We start from the raw sequence: 17,964 nt of genomic DNA on the forward strand, positions 1-17,964 counted from the left end.
ATGGACACTAACACTAATACCTAAAGTGGCATTGGCTCTCTAAATCTAAAAAGAAGCCACACTCTAGATTTTTTTTACACGATGTGCGCATAGCGACACGACAACGGGCTGCCCATAGACCTAGTATAATGAGGTAACATCTACATACCATATGTTTGGGGAGGTGATGGGTATATGGCCTCAGGGCTCCTTGCTATCATGTCCCAAGAATAGCAAGTAAAACAAGTGCTCCAATCTGAATAGGAAAACCCTCTTCTTCTGTCGCACTAAGTGGCAAAAGATCGAGCGTGTCTGGCTGTGTGTATAGGTCCCTCATGTCTCACCTTATTGGAGACAAAGACATATTTCTTTGCACTCCTCATCATACCAACTATTCTACGGGACATTCTTGCAAGGGGGGATGGTATGGGTACATGTGTGGGGAAAATACATAGCAACTAAGGTATAAAGTGCTCCTGCAAAAGCTTTGTCATAAAATCCTCCAAGGGTATGTGGAAATCCATATCCTACAAGTTCCAATAGAAATGATCCGAGTAAGCACTCGCAATCAATCTCGAGAAGTGGTATCTGGGAAATCTCAAGTGGTTGCTCACTAGAGGGATCGCATCATTTCTGCAAGTGACGGCAAACTATAGGTAGGCACGATCGACTACCACTACTAGTGGACAAGGGGACAATCTGAAGGATTGTATATCGAGGATGAGGGATAAGGGTCCAAGGAGGTAGTCCACCGTGCTCACTCCTAGTCTCAGTATAGATCCTCCAAAGGGGCACCTCCTGTACATCTAGATGCATGCTCATCTCCTATATGTCTAGATGCATGCTTATGTGGAAAGCATGAGAGAGCATCTCATCCAAGCCATTAGGGAGGCTAATCCATATGCGCCTCCCAAGGCTAGGAGGTGGTCACCATAATCTATGCATTCAACTATGTCCTGTGATGTCTGACTGAGCCCCATCTCCTCCAGTGCTATATCTCTCTGTACATGCGATTCTCACTCTCAAAGAAGAGAGCTGGTCTCTTTGCTGTGCGAGCATTGAGATCCCCCATCGACAAGACATCTCCAATATTGGAATAATGCATAATGTCCTCATATAGTGGTAGATATGGTGGCTCTCCCCCTACGGTACGTATGGAGAATGTGTTGGGGCAAAGTAGCACACTGCCATGTATATATCACAAGGGCAATCTATATGTATCCGGATCCACATGAAGCTAGCCTCCTAGTCTCTCCACATGACTTGTACCATATGATGTAGCACCTCCCGATACAACACAATTGCTCCTCTAGACCCTCTGATCCCCCCTTGTGACCGGCTCTAGGGCAACATGCCATCTTCCAACTATATATTCTCTCACCTCTGACAAGTGTGTGCCTAGACTATGGTGTGTCTCTGTATATAGAATGATGTCTCTATCCTCATGGCTCCATTACAGTTCCACACTGTAAACTTCAAGTGCGTCTCATCCATTGGCACCTATAAAATAATGATGTCCCCGTCTCTATACACTGCCCATTTGCCCCACTTTGAGAGCCTCCATAATTTGTGGTATGCACTCCCTGCGATGGGCTGCCTAAGCAGACGTAAGATCATCCTAGAGGTATACTTTTTTCTCCTTTAAGAGCCTTCCTTTTGGAGAGAAAGGCTCATTGTGACTCCAAATCAACAAATTTCATGATAAGGGACCGGCTATTTTCTAGATCCTTCGCTACACACCATGAGTTTTCCATCATGGGGGATTCCTCCACTCCCTTTTTTTCACATATGCTCTTGGCATCTTTGAGGGGGCTATCTCCTCTTTCTACCTAACCACCCAAACTTGCAAGGTTCTAATTTTCCTTCTCTCCTCCTCTTGGGGTGTTGCATTCCCAAGCTCTTCCATCTTTGTTGGCATATGACTATCTAAACGGAAAATAAACAATGAACAATACGTAGCTAATGAGTACAAAATGATGTCTAAGCCTAATACAGTGTGGAACACATTAGGAAGCACTCTCATCTCAAGATTTCTCTCATGGATTTGTCTAGCATAGAGAAGCTAAAACAATGAGGTAAGGTCCCTCTATAATAGTGTAGTATCCTCTGTATCTGCAAATGATGCCCCATGCAAGGGCATGGACTAGCTAGACATGGACGGTGGGCTCTGCATCCCTCTATAGTTGTGCCTAAGGTGATCCCCCGTGGTGGGGCCATTGGTCAAACTAGGAAGGGCTCTGTGATGAAGTAGTCGATGATCTATAGAACTCCATGAGTACACGCTAGTGTGTGGCTCCATGTTTCTACTGTCGGGTCCACAAGAGAAGCTCTTTGTGGCAGCGTAGCTCCAACAAGAAGAGCCCAAGACATCTTTGAAGATTTTATTGAAACAAACCACGGGCACAAAGTACTTAAACCATATACAATGGGGCTGATTTGCTGTAGATCTAAGAATTAGGGTCCAATATATAGGTGTGGGTGCTCAAAAGTGGAAAGTAGAGGCTACAAATGACGTGTGTTTCCTACACTTGTCGCTTTCAAAATGGCATTTCTTCTAAATGCCACATGTCGATTTTCTCGAGAAAGAAGCTTCTAAAACTTCTACTCTAAAAATTTTTTAAATGGTTAAGAATTGAAACAGCTACTAAAGATAAAATTCTTTCTTGCAAAATTCTAAAGCCTTTGATGCAAACAAAATTTCCATTTAAGTAACTTAAAATAGTATCCTCCTAAATTTTAAAAGTTGCCAAATTTGGATTTTAAAGAGCTTAATTGAATACATTCACCAATTCATGGTCTATTTCTTTGATCATAAGCATCTAGTTTCGCTTTCTAAAACTAATCATTATATGAGCTTCTAGTCAATGTGCATAGGGGAATGAAATGTTTGAGCTTTATAGTGACAAGTGATGGCCCAATGGACAGATTTGCCTCTTAGTAGCCTAGAAATGCTAGATATCACTTTATGCAGAAGACTCCTATTGTGTAGAGATGGAAAATGTGAAATAGCCCATACACATCAGATCCACATCCCTCTTTGGAGAAGATTACGAGAGGGTTGGTAGGAGTTTTACATGTGGCTATGGGACAATCTATTCAATGTACTATTGTGCCTTTCACCCCTCCTTGCAGTACTGTCCCATGGAATAATAGGTATGATAATGATTGTCATGAAACACAAACTTAGTTACAATGTGGGGTAGCCGTTGCATCTTGTACAGAGACATGCATGGATCATCTTGATATGACCAACATTTTGTATATCAACTATTATCAAGATATATTGGCTCAATTATTCAAATTAATTTAACGCTCATAGATCTAGAAAGCAATTTGCATTGTTTGGGTGTTTCAAAATACAGTTAAATGTTCATCTTTTTATTCAAGGGTGGCCAATGGCTAGAATGCCTTCTTGTAATTATACTTGGGTCTTCTTTATCCCCCTCGGGGATTCCAACATATGAGGGAATCTAATCTCATTCAACGTGATTTACCATTACATGTATGAGACCATGAGCACTTGCCAATGCAAGAAACTTACTATCATTACTCCATCATCTCCCATAGGTCATGAGCCACTCCCTGCATACCCACCTCCTTCACCTCAATCTGTCAGTATATGGCCTCCTACGTGTCATATGCTATAGTCTGCTCTTTGCCCATTCATGCATTGAAAATCTTCCACAAGCAAAATATTCCCCATGTTGGCGAACCTCATGATATCCTCATACAGTGGCATAAGCAAGGTCCCCCCAAATCTAGGGTGGCTCAAGTAAGCAACTGGAAATAGCAAACAGCCATGTACAACTCCCTAAGCCCCTCCCTCTATATCCACACCCACATGTATCTGGCCTTTGCATCTTGGTGTACCCATGGACTCTGTCTGTTAAATCTTCCCCATCAAGAACTGCCAAACCCCCCCCAAAAAAAATCCCCTGGCCCTACCAGTGGTACATGGTTATGTGGGAAGAGAGAGAAATGCTTAATAAAGGAACTTGACAAAAGAGAAGTCCCTACCACTTACACTTCTTAATTAAGAAATGTAAGAACTGTAAGAAAGCAAACTAACCAATATTGGTTCCACCATTGTCAGATTTAGAAAATGTAGACATATAAGAGAGCAAAATAATCCAAGATTTTCATCTTTCAAATTTTCCTTAAATTATATTCTACATGGGAAATGGTCTGCCCCTACTAAACACCTTGCAACTCTATATTGAATGCCTGAGACAATTCACCAATAAGACCTTCCAAATTATTTTTTGTATAAAAAGGAAAAAAAAATAGCTTGCCATGATAAAAATTAGGCATCCCTATACCAAGCGCTAAGGCCTCCCCCCTGGGTAGGCCAAACGCAGCTCATCTCCCTCACTGTCAGTATCAAATATACTGATAACAGATTTCACTGTCAGTTTCTCTTCTTAAGAGGTTTTCCCTTTAAAATTAGTTACATTCAAGAAGTTAAAAACATGTGCCACAAAAATGCTGAAACTAAATCCTAGCCCTTAATTTTGGAGATCAAACTTCAGCATTGAGAAAAGCAGGCAAAATAGTTACAGAAAAGGAAATTAAAGTAGTACAGAACACTACAGAAAGTGCATAAAACTAATCAAAGTTCCAAGCCAGAAAGAGGTAGCACCTGAGCAGGATCTTCATATTCACTCAAAATTAATCGTTCAACAAGCTGCACATCAAAATAGCTTGCATTAGTCAAAGGGGAGCGGGGTGTAATGCTTCCAGCCGAAGAAGATGCACGGCTAACTTCAGATTTTGTTCCGAAAAGACTTTTGAAGCTCATTGTCTCTGTAGTTAAAGCATCCATGTCTTGAGTTTCACATGGTAAATCCTCTGAACTGATTTGAGAAGAGCTGTTATATCTTGGTAATTTATACTCAGATAAAGCTTGATTGAAAGCACAAGCCTTGAAAATATCTGGAGATTCTCCCTGTGAGACATGTGAACTTTGTGGTGTCTGTGAATCTACCATCCTTTCTAGGATATCTGCAAGTTTAGATAAGCGTTCATCCACACTAAAGCCTTTCACATCACACTGAACTGCAAGTGCACATAAGCCTGAATGTTCTTCTAGAAAAAGAGTTGGGACATAATCCTCACAAATTCTGCAGATTACATGTTGACCATCCCCATCCTTCACAGTCATATCCAATACATTCATTTCCTGTCCATTCTCCTTTCTTACTAATGGTTCGCCTCTTCCTTTATCCTTTAGCTTGGAAGAAAGCAATTGTGACTTGGTAATGCTACTTCTCTCACTGCTAATGGATCTTGAATTTGCTTTCCCACGTCTCCTCTTCAGATCTAAATCATGATCTTTTGCAGGAACTGAGGAATCACTCTGCTGTAAGTTGGAGCTTTTCTGGAATGACGACAGTGGCGGATGAATGTTTCTCCAATCAATCACTCGCTGTTCTTGACTGTAGTATTGCTTTGATGATTTTGATATGGGAGAAACATTTTCAATTCCAATAACACCACTTTTGGAATCTCGCAGCCTTGATTTATTTGGCAAGCTACCTTCTTTTTGGTACTGAAGCAATCTTGTGCACCTGGTAAGAATGAAAAGCATGCGTGTGTGAAGCTGTTTTAGTCTGCCTACAGGCAAACTTTGGCGCTCATCATCTAGCTTTTGTACAATGCTTTCACACTGTTCTTTAAACATATCAGCAGTCATGAGAGAGCACTCTCGGGCAAGAACTAAAAGGTCTTCTTGTCTCGCTTGACAATCCTGATCTTGTTTCCCAGCTTCTGTTTCCATTATATCAAGTAAGTCTGCTGCAAAAATTGCCAGTTCATTATCAGCCTCCTTCTTTGCATTGTAGAATCGTTCTTGTAAAGCACTAACAGCCTGTTCAAAGTAACAAGAAAAAGAAAGTTAGAAACTGAGTTGTTCTCAGAAAGAAGGAACATTCACAAGAGTAAAACAACACATCCTCCATTGATGCAACTTTTTTTTAAAATAACAGAAAGCCTAAACCTTTTCAGCTTCATTTTTGCAAGGAAAAGCTGTTCTTCTCCAGTTCCTAGTGGTTTGCTCTAGCTCTTCACAGCAAAAATCTTCTTGAAGATGTCCAAAGGCCGCATTCTGCATTCTCAGCAATTTGGGATTGTGTCTGATCTATTCTGGGGTCTACTAAGTTATCTTCTATGGAAGATTTCAATCCACAAAAGGCAAGGCTGACTAGTAGAAAATATGTTTGAATCCTCTGTTCAGGGATCTTTTAAGAATTCTGGTAAGAGGATAGCTCCTTGGCATTTTGATCAAGAGGCTTAAGCTTGAGCCAAGTGCATAGAAATGCTAGGGAAAACAACAAGAAATGAAAAAAGTATGACAACAAGAGGAACACAGTCTGTAGAATGCTCAATGAGAATGAATGAATATGAAGATGTAATGATACGATGTAGAGCCTCAAACCACTATGTATAAAGGAGTGGGGATGAGGTGACTTGATAGTGGTGTTGGAGACACCAAGAATAGCTCCAACAATGTGTTATATTCATGGCCCCAAAACGCAGCAGCAGAAGTCCACAGCTAGTGATGATGTCGTGGGCATCAACAAAGGGAGCAAAACACAATTCCCCACTCAGTACAATGGCATGAGAGACCTCTCAAGGCAAAACAGTGTTATACCAGCTGAGATGGCAACCATAGGTAGCAGTGTATGTACACCATCTCATGGCCTATGCGTTGATGCCCTTTGATCCACAATCTGGGCCAGCTTCTTCAGCGCTTTCAATTCAAGGACTACAAGCCTGTGTCTACTCCCTTGGAGCCTGGTTTCAAATTCACTTATGAATATGGAAGCGGATCCTTTGACACTACTTTATATCAGCGGGCTGTTGGATGCTTGATCTATGTATGTCACAAGAGGCCTAATCTTCAGTTGGTTGTCTCACAGTTGAGCAAGTTCAAGCATGACCTTTCAATACTTCACTGGCAGGTAGTGAAGCATGCCTTTCAATATCTTCAAGCCACCCATGATCTCGGTCTTTTCTACAATGCTAATTCTTCACTCTCTTTGCATGGATATTCAAATAGTGATTGGCATAGTTTTTTCATACGTTTTTCATACGCATACGCATACAAGTATGAAAGTATGAAAAAAGTATGTTTCACCGGTACTGTTTGAATCATACGTGACCTAAAAATTTAACATACTTTCTACTAGTATACATTTGATTAACCACATTTTCCCATGACACATACACATTTTAAAACATGCATTATAATGGGTTTAACTTGACAAAATTTGAATCATTCGTGGCCTTAAATTTTAAAATACTTTTCTACTAGTATACATTTAATTAACCACATTTTCCCATGACACATATACATTATAAAACACACATTACAATGTGAAAACTTGACATACCTGAGCCACATTGTGTAGACATTGTGTAAGCCTATAGACTCACCGTAGACATTAGATCCAAAGAACAAAGGAAAAATAATGTCCAAAACAGTATGCTAATCCAAATAAGTGGGTTGAAGTACTCAACAAAGTCTTAAGTACACAAAAAGGCTTGCTAGATAACAAGTCAATTTTTCCAAATTACAAGTTGCCTAAGCCCTATGAAGTTAAATCGCAGCAGTTTTGGGGACGCCAATATATAATCATTAAACTTTGGGCACTTGGAACTGTTTTTCTTAAAACTTTTGACAGGACAAGTATGTTATGAATAACATACTTTCATACTTTTCATACGCTAGCAAAGTATGGTATCCAAAACATACTTGGCTGACAGGACAAGTATGTTATGCATAATATACTTCATTTTTTTCAAACATTTGCAAAGATTTGTTTGCTCAAACATGTGAGGATGAAAAAAACTATGGTGATTGGGCTGGATGTTCAAATTCACGTGTCTCTCATAGTGGCAATTGTTTCTTCTCTGGCACATTCTTATTTCTCAGTTCAATAAGAAACAAACTACAATTGCTACTTCTAGTTGTGAGAATGAGCACAATGCCAAAGGCAAAAGTTGTAGGAAGTTATACTAGACAAGTACTAGGTGGTACCTAGTGTCAAAATTTGGCCTAGACTATTTAATTAGCCCAAAGTGATAGTGGTGACACTAGAGAATTGGCATTAATCAACTACTTGATGTCAATTTCGGGCTAATGAGTGTTCAGGATCACTTGGGTGATAAATTGGCCTAGCCAATTTAATTGTTGGCCCGTCAAATTATTTCACTGAGGCATAAATAATTATTAAATTAATTTCATGATTACCATTCTGAAAATTACTTTAATAAAGCTAGATAATGCTGAAATTTCTTCGCAAAACTTGCCCATATGACTAGAAAAAACATCTTTGGAGGCTGCGAGAGAGGGAAAGAGAGGCCATTCTGAAGGCGGAGAATCAGTGAAGGAGCTATTTGCTGCAAGTACTGGCAGTTACGGGGCATTTGCAGCCACCACAGGAGGCTTCTTGACGAGGCAGTAGGCCACTACAGCCCAAGGCTCTATGGATGCAGCCAATAGCTTCTGGCTCTTGGCAACAACAATTTTGGGAGGTCTTGGCAGTTTGTGACACTTCCATGGCTGTCTAAATAGGGCAGCAGCAGCTGATTTTCTCTAGTTTCTCCTAACAAAAACCAGAATTTTCTCTCTATTCAGCATTCCTTCTCATCCTCCAGCCTATTCCCGATCTTCCTTAGTAATTTCCAACAAGATCAGCCATTGAAGGTGGAGATTTTGACTAATCTCTGCTGTAAACCCTAATTTACAGCAAAAATTAGGGTTTGACAGCCACCTTGGGAAGCATGCTCACAATTAAGGTCTAGAGACTTGAATTTCAATCATTGAACTTAGAGCAATTTCAAGAGATTTAAGTGACCATTCAGCCAGTAATCATTTGGGGCTGAATTTATCACCAAAGAGAAGAAGAGGCAATCAAAGAGCAAAGGAGATTCGAGGAACCCTGGTGTATTCCATCCAAATCACAATACAAGTTAGGAAATATGGCAAGGGGCGCCAATTTTAGGGCCAACCAACTGTCCATTGTCCAAGATTAAGTGGTAAATTATGCATTTAGTTTTATGTAATTAATTACAAACCAAATAGGAAAAATGCACTTAATCACTAGGGTTTCTCGACACTAACAAATCCTTGCATCACAAAATATATCACGTGCCTAGCAAGCAAGAGGTCAATATCCCCCTTCCTCCTGATGGGCCATTATGCCCTTTGTTGAAGTCTCTAGAACATCCACCAACAAGGAATCCAATGAAGAAGCAATCTCCTCAATAGCGAGAGCCTCACAAGTGCTAGGCTCCACAGGCATTGGCTTAGATACCCTACTATCAATGGGATCACCAAAAACAAGGCATGCTCCTCACTCCAAGAGACTAGATCATAGATACGATACCCCTATGACTAGGAACTATAGCCAACAAACACCTACTTCTTGGAATTGGGCTCAAACTTCCCGTGTTCCTTTCTCACAATGAACACATACACATCACATCCGAAAAGCTTGAAATAAGACACATCAAGGTTTAGGCCAAAATAAGTCTCAAATGGAGTCATACCCGAAATGGTTGAGATGGGTGATTGATTCAAGATAAGGATAGCGGTGGCTATTGCTTTGGCCCATAAACACTACAGTATTTAACAGTGCTCCATCATTGTCTGGACCATCTCAATCACACTCCTATTCTTTCACTTCAAAATACCATTTTCTTCAGGAATGTTGGTGTTGGCAAATTCTCGATGAATCCCTCACTTTGCACAAAAACAAGCCATCTTGTTGGAGATAAGCCTCTCCACCTTTGTTAGATCTCACTGTCTTTAGCTTCCACCCAAAACAATTCTCCTCGATCTCAAAAATGAGAGAAGGTTTCTGACTTCAACTCCCAAAAATAAGCCTAAGTTGTCTTGCTAAAAACATCAAAAATTAGAATGAAATAAAAACTCCCCTTAAGGGACTCATTTCTCATAGGTCCACACAAATCTATGAAAACAAACTCCATGGATTTAGTAGCCTGTCAAGAAGCCTTGCTAGGAATCAAATCACATCATTGTTTTTTCCAAATGCAAGACACACAAGGAGAATGGCTCACCCCAACATCTGACGAACCAGGAACAAACTAGGTACTCCTTGTTGAGTTGGCCAAACCAAAGGGTTGTCGAACTCCGCATCTTATAGACACCATTCTCCTCCTACCCTTGGCACAACATCTATCTAGTCTTGCCATCAAGAGCCAAAAAAGAGTATGCATCAAATTCCACTGTGAGGCCAAGCCCAATAGATAAAAAACCTTCAAAGTGTGAACATTGCTGTGTATATCTTTGAATAAGTTGCATATCACCTATGCCTTATATACGAATCAAAGAGCTTTCACCAATCAAAATATGTCCACGCATCAAATGCACATGGACAATATCATTTGGAGAAGGAGTCATATGGCGGGAAGCACCACTATCTACGATCCACTCTCAGGTCTAAGGGGCCATCAACATTGCATCATGTGTTGAAGACTCAATAACTTCTAGATGAAGAAATGACGTTGATGATGGACAGCCAATGCTCTTATCAAACTAGAGTCCTTTATAGATTTCTCCTACTTTATATCCTTCTATCCTTGACGAGGCAACCTTTCTTCCAATGACCTGTCTTACCACATGTGATAAGTAGACTCCTTGTCTTTCTTGGTTTGATCATCCTTCTTCTTATCCTTCCCTTTCTTTGGGGAGCTTTGACTTGTAAGAGCCTCTAACTTCAAAGGATTATGTGTCTAAAGTTGCTCCTCTTGATTCAACACCATGGGAGGCAACTATGACAACAAAGTCACTATCATGTCTTTGGATGAAATCGCCTTACCGGCATTCTAGACTTGCATCTGCAAGAGTCAGAGCTTGTTAGTGTGCTCTTACATGAGGCAAACTTGTTTGGATTCAAAGTCCACATCTGAACCTCTAGAGACACCTGCTTCATAAGAGACATTGCCACTGAATAGCTTCCCAAGAATTGGGTACTTGAACAATGGAAGCCTATTGGCCCCAAAACTGGCGCCCCTTGTGGTATTTCTTTAGCTTATATTGCAAATGAATGGAGTACAATTGAGATTCTTTAACCTCCTCTACTATATCCAAGTGTCTCTTACTATCAAAATTGACCAGTAAGCCTTCAAACAAATTTTCCCCTTGGTTTGCTTAGGGATTAACCTTCACCTTGCTCCTTGAAAGACACATTAAGCCTGGAATTTGATATGGACTAGCTAGTGTTATGTCCTTGTGCTATGTCCATGGACATCCGGATGGGCGATAGTAGCATTGGTCACGGTGGTTACGAAGTGACTTAATGCAAATGCACCAAGGACACTTTGGGATTAGGGCAGTTCAGTCCTATTTATAGGACTCAGGGTCTTGTTGCACACATGCATTGTGTGATCACCACTCTAGGATTCCTAGGCTGTTGGCTGACACATCTGTACATCAAGACGGTGTGGGCTGGTGGTATGGAATGCCAACCCTTGGGATACAATCATGACCTAGAGTGCTGCTAGCTCCTAGGCTTGGGGGTGAGCCCATTTGGCTCTATGACTAGGAGGTGAGTCTAATGTCTAGCCCCTCTTAGTTTGGCTTGTATCATGCCTCTTGTACAAGTTGGATCCTAGGGGACATGTTTCATTGGTATCAAAGCGCCAACCTACAATAGCACGCAAGGTCCAATGGCGTGCACAAAACCACTTTTGCTCACGGAACAATGATGGTTAACACTTGATAAGAATGCATTTATCTCATTCAGGGTGGTAGGGACACTATTGGCAAGAGGAACACATACGAGGAGGTACATGTTGTAGGTGGTGGGTATGAAAGGAAGGGATGTTTCTTGTTTTGTACTTGTGCTGGAGTTTTCTATCGGGGTTCTATTTTCAAAAGTTGGTATGATTGACATCGACATCGAGTTCTTTCTAATCACCTTGGTGGTGGCTTGCACACCCACTAATTGGGTATTTGTGATCCTATCTGAGTGCTATACTTGTTTGTACTATGATGAGTCATTATGATTGTATATTGTACCATACTATCTGAGAGAGGATGTTAGCGGATATTATCAATTCATGAGTGAGTTTGTGTATGTCCTGTCCTAGTGGGCTAGGCACATTTGTACCAAAGCGTGATATCGCTAGTTTTTTGGGTGCCTATTTGTGGCCACCTTATTATTTTGTTGGTGGCTGAATTTATTTTGCTAATCTAGATTTATGGCAGATCTGTTCATATTCTTGGCCTATTTATAGGCCACAGCTCCCTCCTCAACCATTGTGCATACACCATACTTACAAGTTCTAGTAGAGAGAGGGAGCTAGTGCCAATGCCCACACTACCAATGACTCAATGTTGTTTTTGTCCTATCTCGTCTTGGTATATGGATTCCATTTCCTAAGTAGCTATCTTCTAAGTTCTTTTGCACTGCTCTTCTTTCTTTCCAATGTTTCTCTTTTCTCTTGTGTTTATGCAGTCTATTACAGCAAATTCTCACACTCCCATCGTTGCACCCTATACTGACAAGTGGCATGCAATACCCTATACTAACAAGTGGCATGCAATAATACATACATTAAAGAAATGGTGCCACTATTCTATATGGTACCAAAGAAATGATAAAGTTTGATCAATAAACCACTAAGTGGCTTACTAATCAAACAAATTTGAAAGGCCATAAGGCCCAAATGGGCTAAACTTCTTCGAGAGTTCAACTATGGATGAAGATATAGGAAAGGTAAATACAATATTGTAGCAAATTCCCTTAGTGGAATACCCATAATAAATTAAATGAGTTTTACTCGGTTCACTAGTGATCTACTTGAATCATTAAAAGAGAAATGTGAGGTTGACTTTGGTACTTTGGACCATGTCCTAGGTTATCACCAAGGTCTAGAGAGGATTTTAGATGTTCACCATAGACAAACAATGAATACGATTTATCAAGAGTGTTTGGTAAAATGGAAGGATTGTCCTGATGAGGGTTCAACATGGAGGCAGATGAGCATCTCAAAAAGGACCTTATAGTTAGACCTTCCTATTAACATTTTTTAGGATAAAATCATTTCTTAAGGGGAAGGAAATGTCATGTTAACTTCAACTCTTCTACAGATTTGATCGATTGCACCTTCCCTCTCCTATCTTAATCATACTCTAAAGTTTGTTATTGCTGAAACCCTAATTTCTGCGCAATCTTATCAGGAATTACAGCAACCTTCAGGCTATGCAGGAAATGGCTCACCCAGAACTGGAATGTCCATGAACCGCAGTGAAAAAGAAAGAATGACTGCTGCTGTGCCATGTGGACTGTTTGAGAGTGCTGGACAGGGCAGAGACTGCCATAGACAAGGAAAAGAAACCCTAATCTCCACCAGATGTGCCCACAATGAAAGCAACTGACAAAAGAACAACACTTACAGACAAAGAGAGTGTCAGAGCTCTAGAAGTCCTTGCCAGAGTCTGCCTGAGGCTCAAAGCCAGGAGATGAAGATGGACAAAGACGCATAAATCCATATCTGCTAGCAACATGGCAGGATCTTAGCATAAGACCTACACTGGCTATCCCACATCTTGGAATAGAGATCTGATGAGCATAGCCAGCCTAAATCAGTATATGGCCAACCCTAAAACTCATATAGAGCACCCTAGGACCTCTCCAATTATTGGCCAACATGGTCAATTCCACACTACTTAGTACTCATACAATTTTGTACTCGTCTATTGGCCCCCAATTTGGTAGGTAAAACAGATATATACCTTTACTCATATTGGAGCCTTCCAACATAATGAGAATTATTAAGTGGCTCACTGGTATCTCAATTATCTAAGAAGAGTGTGTGACTGACCCTAATGCTTACTTCTTCACCATGACCTCCCATCATGAACACAACAAATGGTGATAACCTCTATAAGCTCCTCCTGTCATTGAGACAACGAATGATGCCAAGGCCCAACCTCCATAAAAAGAATAATCCCACATTTGGTGAGGGTTCAGACTTGATTTGCTATAGTCGCTGTAGTTATTCCTAACAATTCGGATGAGATTAAAAAAGACGTAGGTATGCCCTGCAGTTTTTGGGAGAACCTCCAAACAGACTTGTTCATAATCAAGTGCATCCCACTTTCAGCATTGTGCTTGTGGATCAGTCGCATCACAGAGCACAAGGCAACAGATAATCTTCACCCTTCTTTTCAAGACACTTTCAAGTTACCCCAGATCAGCAATTATATTGTTTTCCTCATGGCATGGAAGAGCATTCAAAAGTTTCATAATGACTCTTGGACCTCAGCCTTTGGCTGAAGCTATAAATCTACAGTTCTGTAAGCCATTAATGTTCCAGCAGATTATCCAATGGGGAGTCATTGTCAGAAGTGTTGCAGCTCTCAATTGTGTGGCAGTTAGCACAGTTCATTCCACCACTGCTGTTGAGAATCGAAGGGTAGGATAGTGCAATTACATTTGTATTGAAATTAGGAGTCAGGACCTTAGTCCAAAAGCATGGTTCAAGCTAGTAACTAGTACTTGATGTCAGCAAGAGGTTTGGTCCCATCAGGACTCAGTTCGTGCTACAAAAGGTGGAGTGAAGGTAGAGTGCATCCCCCTGATTAGGAAGGTGGAAATGTGATTTTGGACTACCCCTTGGCGTTCCAAACAATTGTGGACTACTTGCCTATTTAGTAGCACCCTCTTTAATGCAAGTTAATGTGTGTTTCTCTGAGCAATTTCTGTCTCATTTCATTATGGCACCCTTTCATGTGGATCCTGATTAGTGTTCTCACGACCGTACTGCCAGGGTCATCCACAGTTCAAGCAAGGGAGCATGCCTCCACTTGAAAGCTTCAAATACATGAGAGAATGCAAAACCTGAGAATGTCCAAGAAAGTGGATATGTGATATGGTAGTGGACGAGGACTCAGAAATAGGGGAATATAGAATGATGGTAAGGGATTCTTCTTTTCTTGTACATGGACACAAAGACCTGCAGACCTGTCTTTCTACAGAGCCGTTTTCATCTCATTTGTCATGTCACCATTGCAGTCTAATAACCTTATGGTCTTTTGAGAAAAACTGGTCATGTTTCTTGCTCTCCTCTTCCCACAGCAAAAGAATCGGACGATACATCATACAAAAGATGTGACAAGATAATGAACCTTTCAGCAAATGAGTTTTCCTTGTTGCCAAATGCAATAATGTTTTCAATCCAAAATTTTCCTTTACGCCACCTTATTAAATGCATTTTCTTGATTCTGCAACACCAAAAATCCATTATACCTCTGTATTTCTGGCATTGTGCAGCCGCCAAAAAGAGTGACTTGTAAAGCCTGAAGGACTCAGCTCATGTGAGAAGCTCATGATATCAGATGGTAATTTTTTCTTTGGTCGCCCACTAGTTAGACGCAGTAAAGCTTTAAACCGCGGGGAGTCTGCCTCCTTCAAACTTCTATCCGACACTTCAGTAGCCTTCTGTACAGACACAACCAAAAAGCCAGTATTGTACAGAGAAAAAACCTGCACTACTAAAGTTGACACCCAACTCTCAGTCCAGAAACATAGCAGGACATGCAATTGTAAAAATTGTATAAAGCCAGCTTTAACAATGAAGCAGCATACCTCTTTTGCAGGTTCTTGATCTGAAAAGTTCACCCCAGACGAAGAGGGTTGTCTAGTATTTATTTCAAGCCCAGGTCCTATGTATTCAAAAACTGGAGTCAAGAAAAAAGAATGCTGTTGCTTTCCACATATGCATGACAACATTTTTGAATTTTGAAACTGGTAAATTAAACCTTGCGCTATTTGACATGCCAAAACACATTCTAGGCCCTCCATTGTGGATGATGTACCGTTGAAAAGGAAGTGAGAGAGACACACACAAAACACTCGAGAAAATAGACAGATGAGCACACATGTCAAAACACAGAAACACATATATGCGCATACAGCTTCAACAACCATTGTAACTTTCTTATATTACTACACCAGACTTCAACATTTGCCAAAGCATCAACTCTCATAAATAGATCCAAGGAGAAAACTAAGGTGTTAGTTGCCCAACCATACCTTTTCGTATAGATTTACTTGATAAGCCTGATTTTGACCTTAAGGTTGCCGAGCCTCCATGATTAGCAGTTTCTGAGTTGCTGTAATTCTGTGAGCTGGAAGGGAAGGTGGAGGACAGCTTACTTGGAGAGTATGGTGGCCTGCCTGTAGATTTCATTGGATCATACGTCTGTGCAGGCCGATAATTGGTATTACTATATGTCTGTTTAGTCTTTTCCACAGCAGTAACAGTTACACCTGATACGAAACAATTGGAACAATCCTTCTCTTGGGAGTAGTTTTTGGTACTATCCTTACTATCATGGCATGCTCCCTCCTCCATTTTCCGGAAATATTCATCTATAGAATCTGACTTTATTTTACTTAACCGTTGCAGTTTGGTCGAAACAAGTTCATTTCCAATAGGACTTCTTTCACCATCCCCTTCAACTATAACCCGCCCTGTTCCTTGTGGTGTTGAATTGCATGAAAGTGAACGAATTTCATCTTCTGATGTCTCTGATGCACTTGACACTGTTCGAACACGGGTGGAGTCTGGCCGAGTCTTGATTTGGTTCAGTGAAGAATTACCTGCCATTTCCGAAAGATTATCTTTCCACCTGGTGACTTTATGAGAGGACTTACCATTAGGCTCGTTTCCCTTGTATAAACTCCTGTCAGATGAGGACCTCTTACTGTAATCTTTTTGGTTGTTGAAATTCACTTCAATTCTTTCAGCACTTGAAGACAACCTGAAGGCCTTCCTTGAAGCATGACGTGCATCATCATGATCTTCACCAAGAATAACCTGATTCGACAGCCCATTGCCTTTTACCTTCCCGTTCGCATTCAGTTTCTGCTCATGATCATTCACTACGGCAGATTTAGCAAGTTTCTGTGGAGTGACGCCTCCGTCTGCATTGTGCTTGGAATGAGAAGCTTCAGACGATGCTTGGGAGCCCTCAGAAGATTCCTCCTTAACGTTGCCGTTCTTCTTCTTCTTTGATCCTGAACCTTTGTTGGCAAGCAAGCTGACAGCTGCGATGCCAAATGGTCCCATGAATGAACTGAGCTTTAGAGGCAACAAAACTAATGGTCATCGGCCCTCCGAAACCTGTACATACGTCTGAATGAAGAAGCGATCAGGGCAACGACAAGCTCTGACACTGATTGAAAACCGAGCGCACGATGATCATTGCAGGAGAACCTCGTTAGCAAGCGATGGCACAAATACAGATTGTAGCTTTGACCTGATGTCGAGCTCTGGAGTCTGTATTGTATATTAATAAGACTCGGTCTTTCTCATATGGACGAGGAGGTCAGATCCATCTACGCTTTAGAGGAGTTCGTGTTGTAAATGGAGTCGGAGGAAGCAACGGCGATGGCTGAAGGCAGCTGCAGTGCATTTGATTTGATCTTTCAATGTGGCGAGTGGGAGCGGAAGGATGATGGACGATGACGCGCTCGGCTGACTGGAGAGGAAGCGGGGGTGCATCGCGTGATTACAGCTATGACTGTATGATACCTGCCGGGGGCATGATGATGCAGGTCGTAGGGAGGCCCTTTTCTTCCGGCCACCATGGAAGCCTCTTCTCGCGTTCTTTTCTTTTCTCCACCATCATCATCATCATCGTCATCATACCATTGGAACTCTTCCGGCTCTTCTGCCGGCATTTTGTTCCCTACTTTTCCCTTCTAAGTTCTCATGGTCGATTTCTTTCTTCTCCTTTTTCCCCCGGGGCCCGAATAGAAATATAACCCGCATAAACAGCAATCTCCAACGTTAGTTTATCGTACTCGAAAACCAACATGTTCCTTACATAACTAGATCCTCTCCCTTTTCTCCTTTTCCAAAATGCACATGTTAAAGCTTTGAGGGGCATCCCATGAGCCCAGTTTCTTTGGAAAATGGCACCGCCTAAGCATTAACATGTGAATA

At 41.2% G+C, this 17,964-nt stretch overlaps 1 protein-coding gene across 5 annotated transcripts in view; it reads right to left on the reverse strand.

Moving 5' to 3' along the window:
* The window catches only part of LOC148018808 (putative serine/threonine protein kinase IRE), a 128,072-nt gene extending 110,332 nt beyond the window's left edge, over positions 1-17,740 (reverse strand). Inside the window, exons 1-4 of one of the 5 annotated variants that reach the window (XR_015695028.1) lie at positions 16,047-17,740; positions 15,600-15,691; positions 15,261-15,452; positions 4,619-5,845 (exon numbers count right to left, since the gene is read on the reverse strand). Coding sequence is in view for 4 of the 5 variants with exons in the window: in XM_087701090.1 (XP_087557216.1) it covers positions 4,619-5,845; positions 15,261-15,452; positions 15,600-15,691; positions 16,047-17,085 (2,550 nt within the window). In the remaining variant the exon portion in view is untranslated. The remainder of the gene's footprint in view (positions 1-4,618; positions 5,846-15,260; positions 15,453-15,599; positions 15,692-16,046) is intronic. The other 4 variants (XM_087701091.1, XM_087701093.1, XM_087701090.1 and 1 more) reach the window with 4 other exon arrangements.
* Between the last annotated feature and the right edge of the window lie 224 nt (positions 17,741-17,964).

Source organism: Lygodium microphyllum, chromosome 20, assembly GCF_053477565.2.
Source record: "Lygodium microphyllum isolate KBCC chromosome 20, Lygodium_microphyllum_v1.1.10, whole genome shotgun sequence".
NCBI lineage: Eukaryota > Viridiplantae > Streptophyta > Polypodiopsida > Schizaeales > Lygodiaceae > Lygodium > Lygodium microphyllum.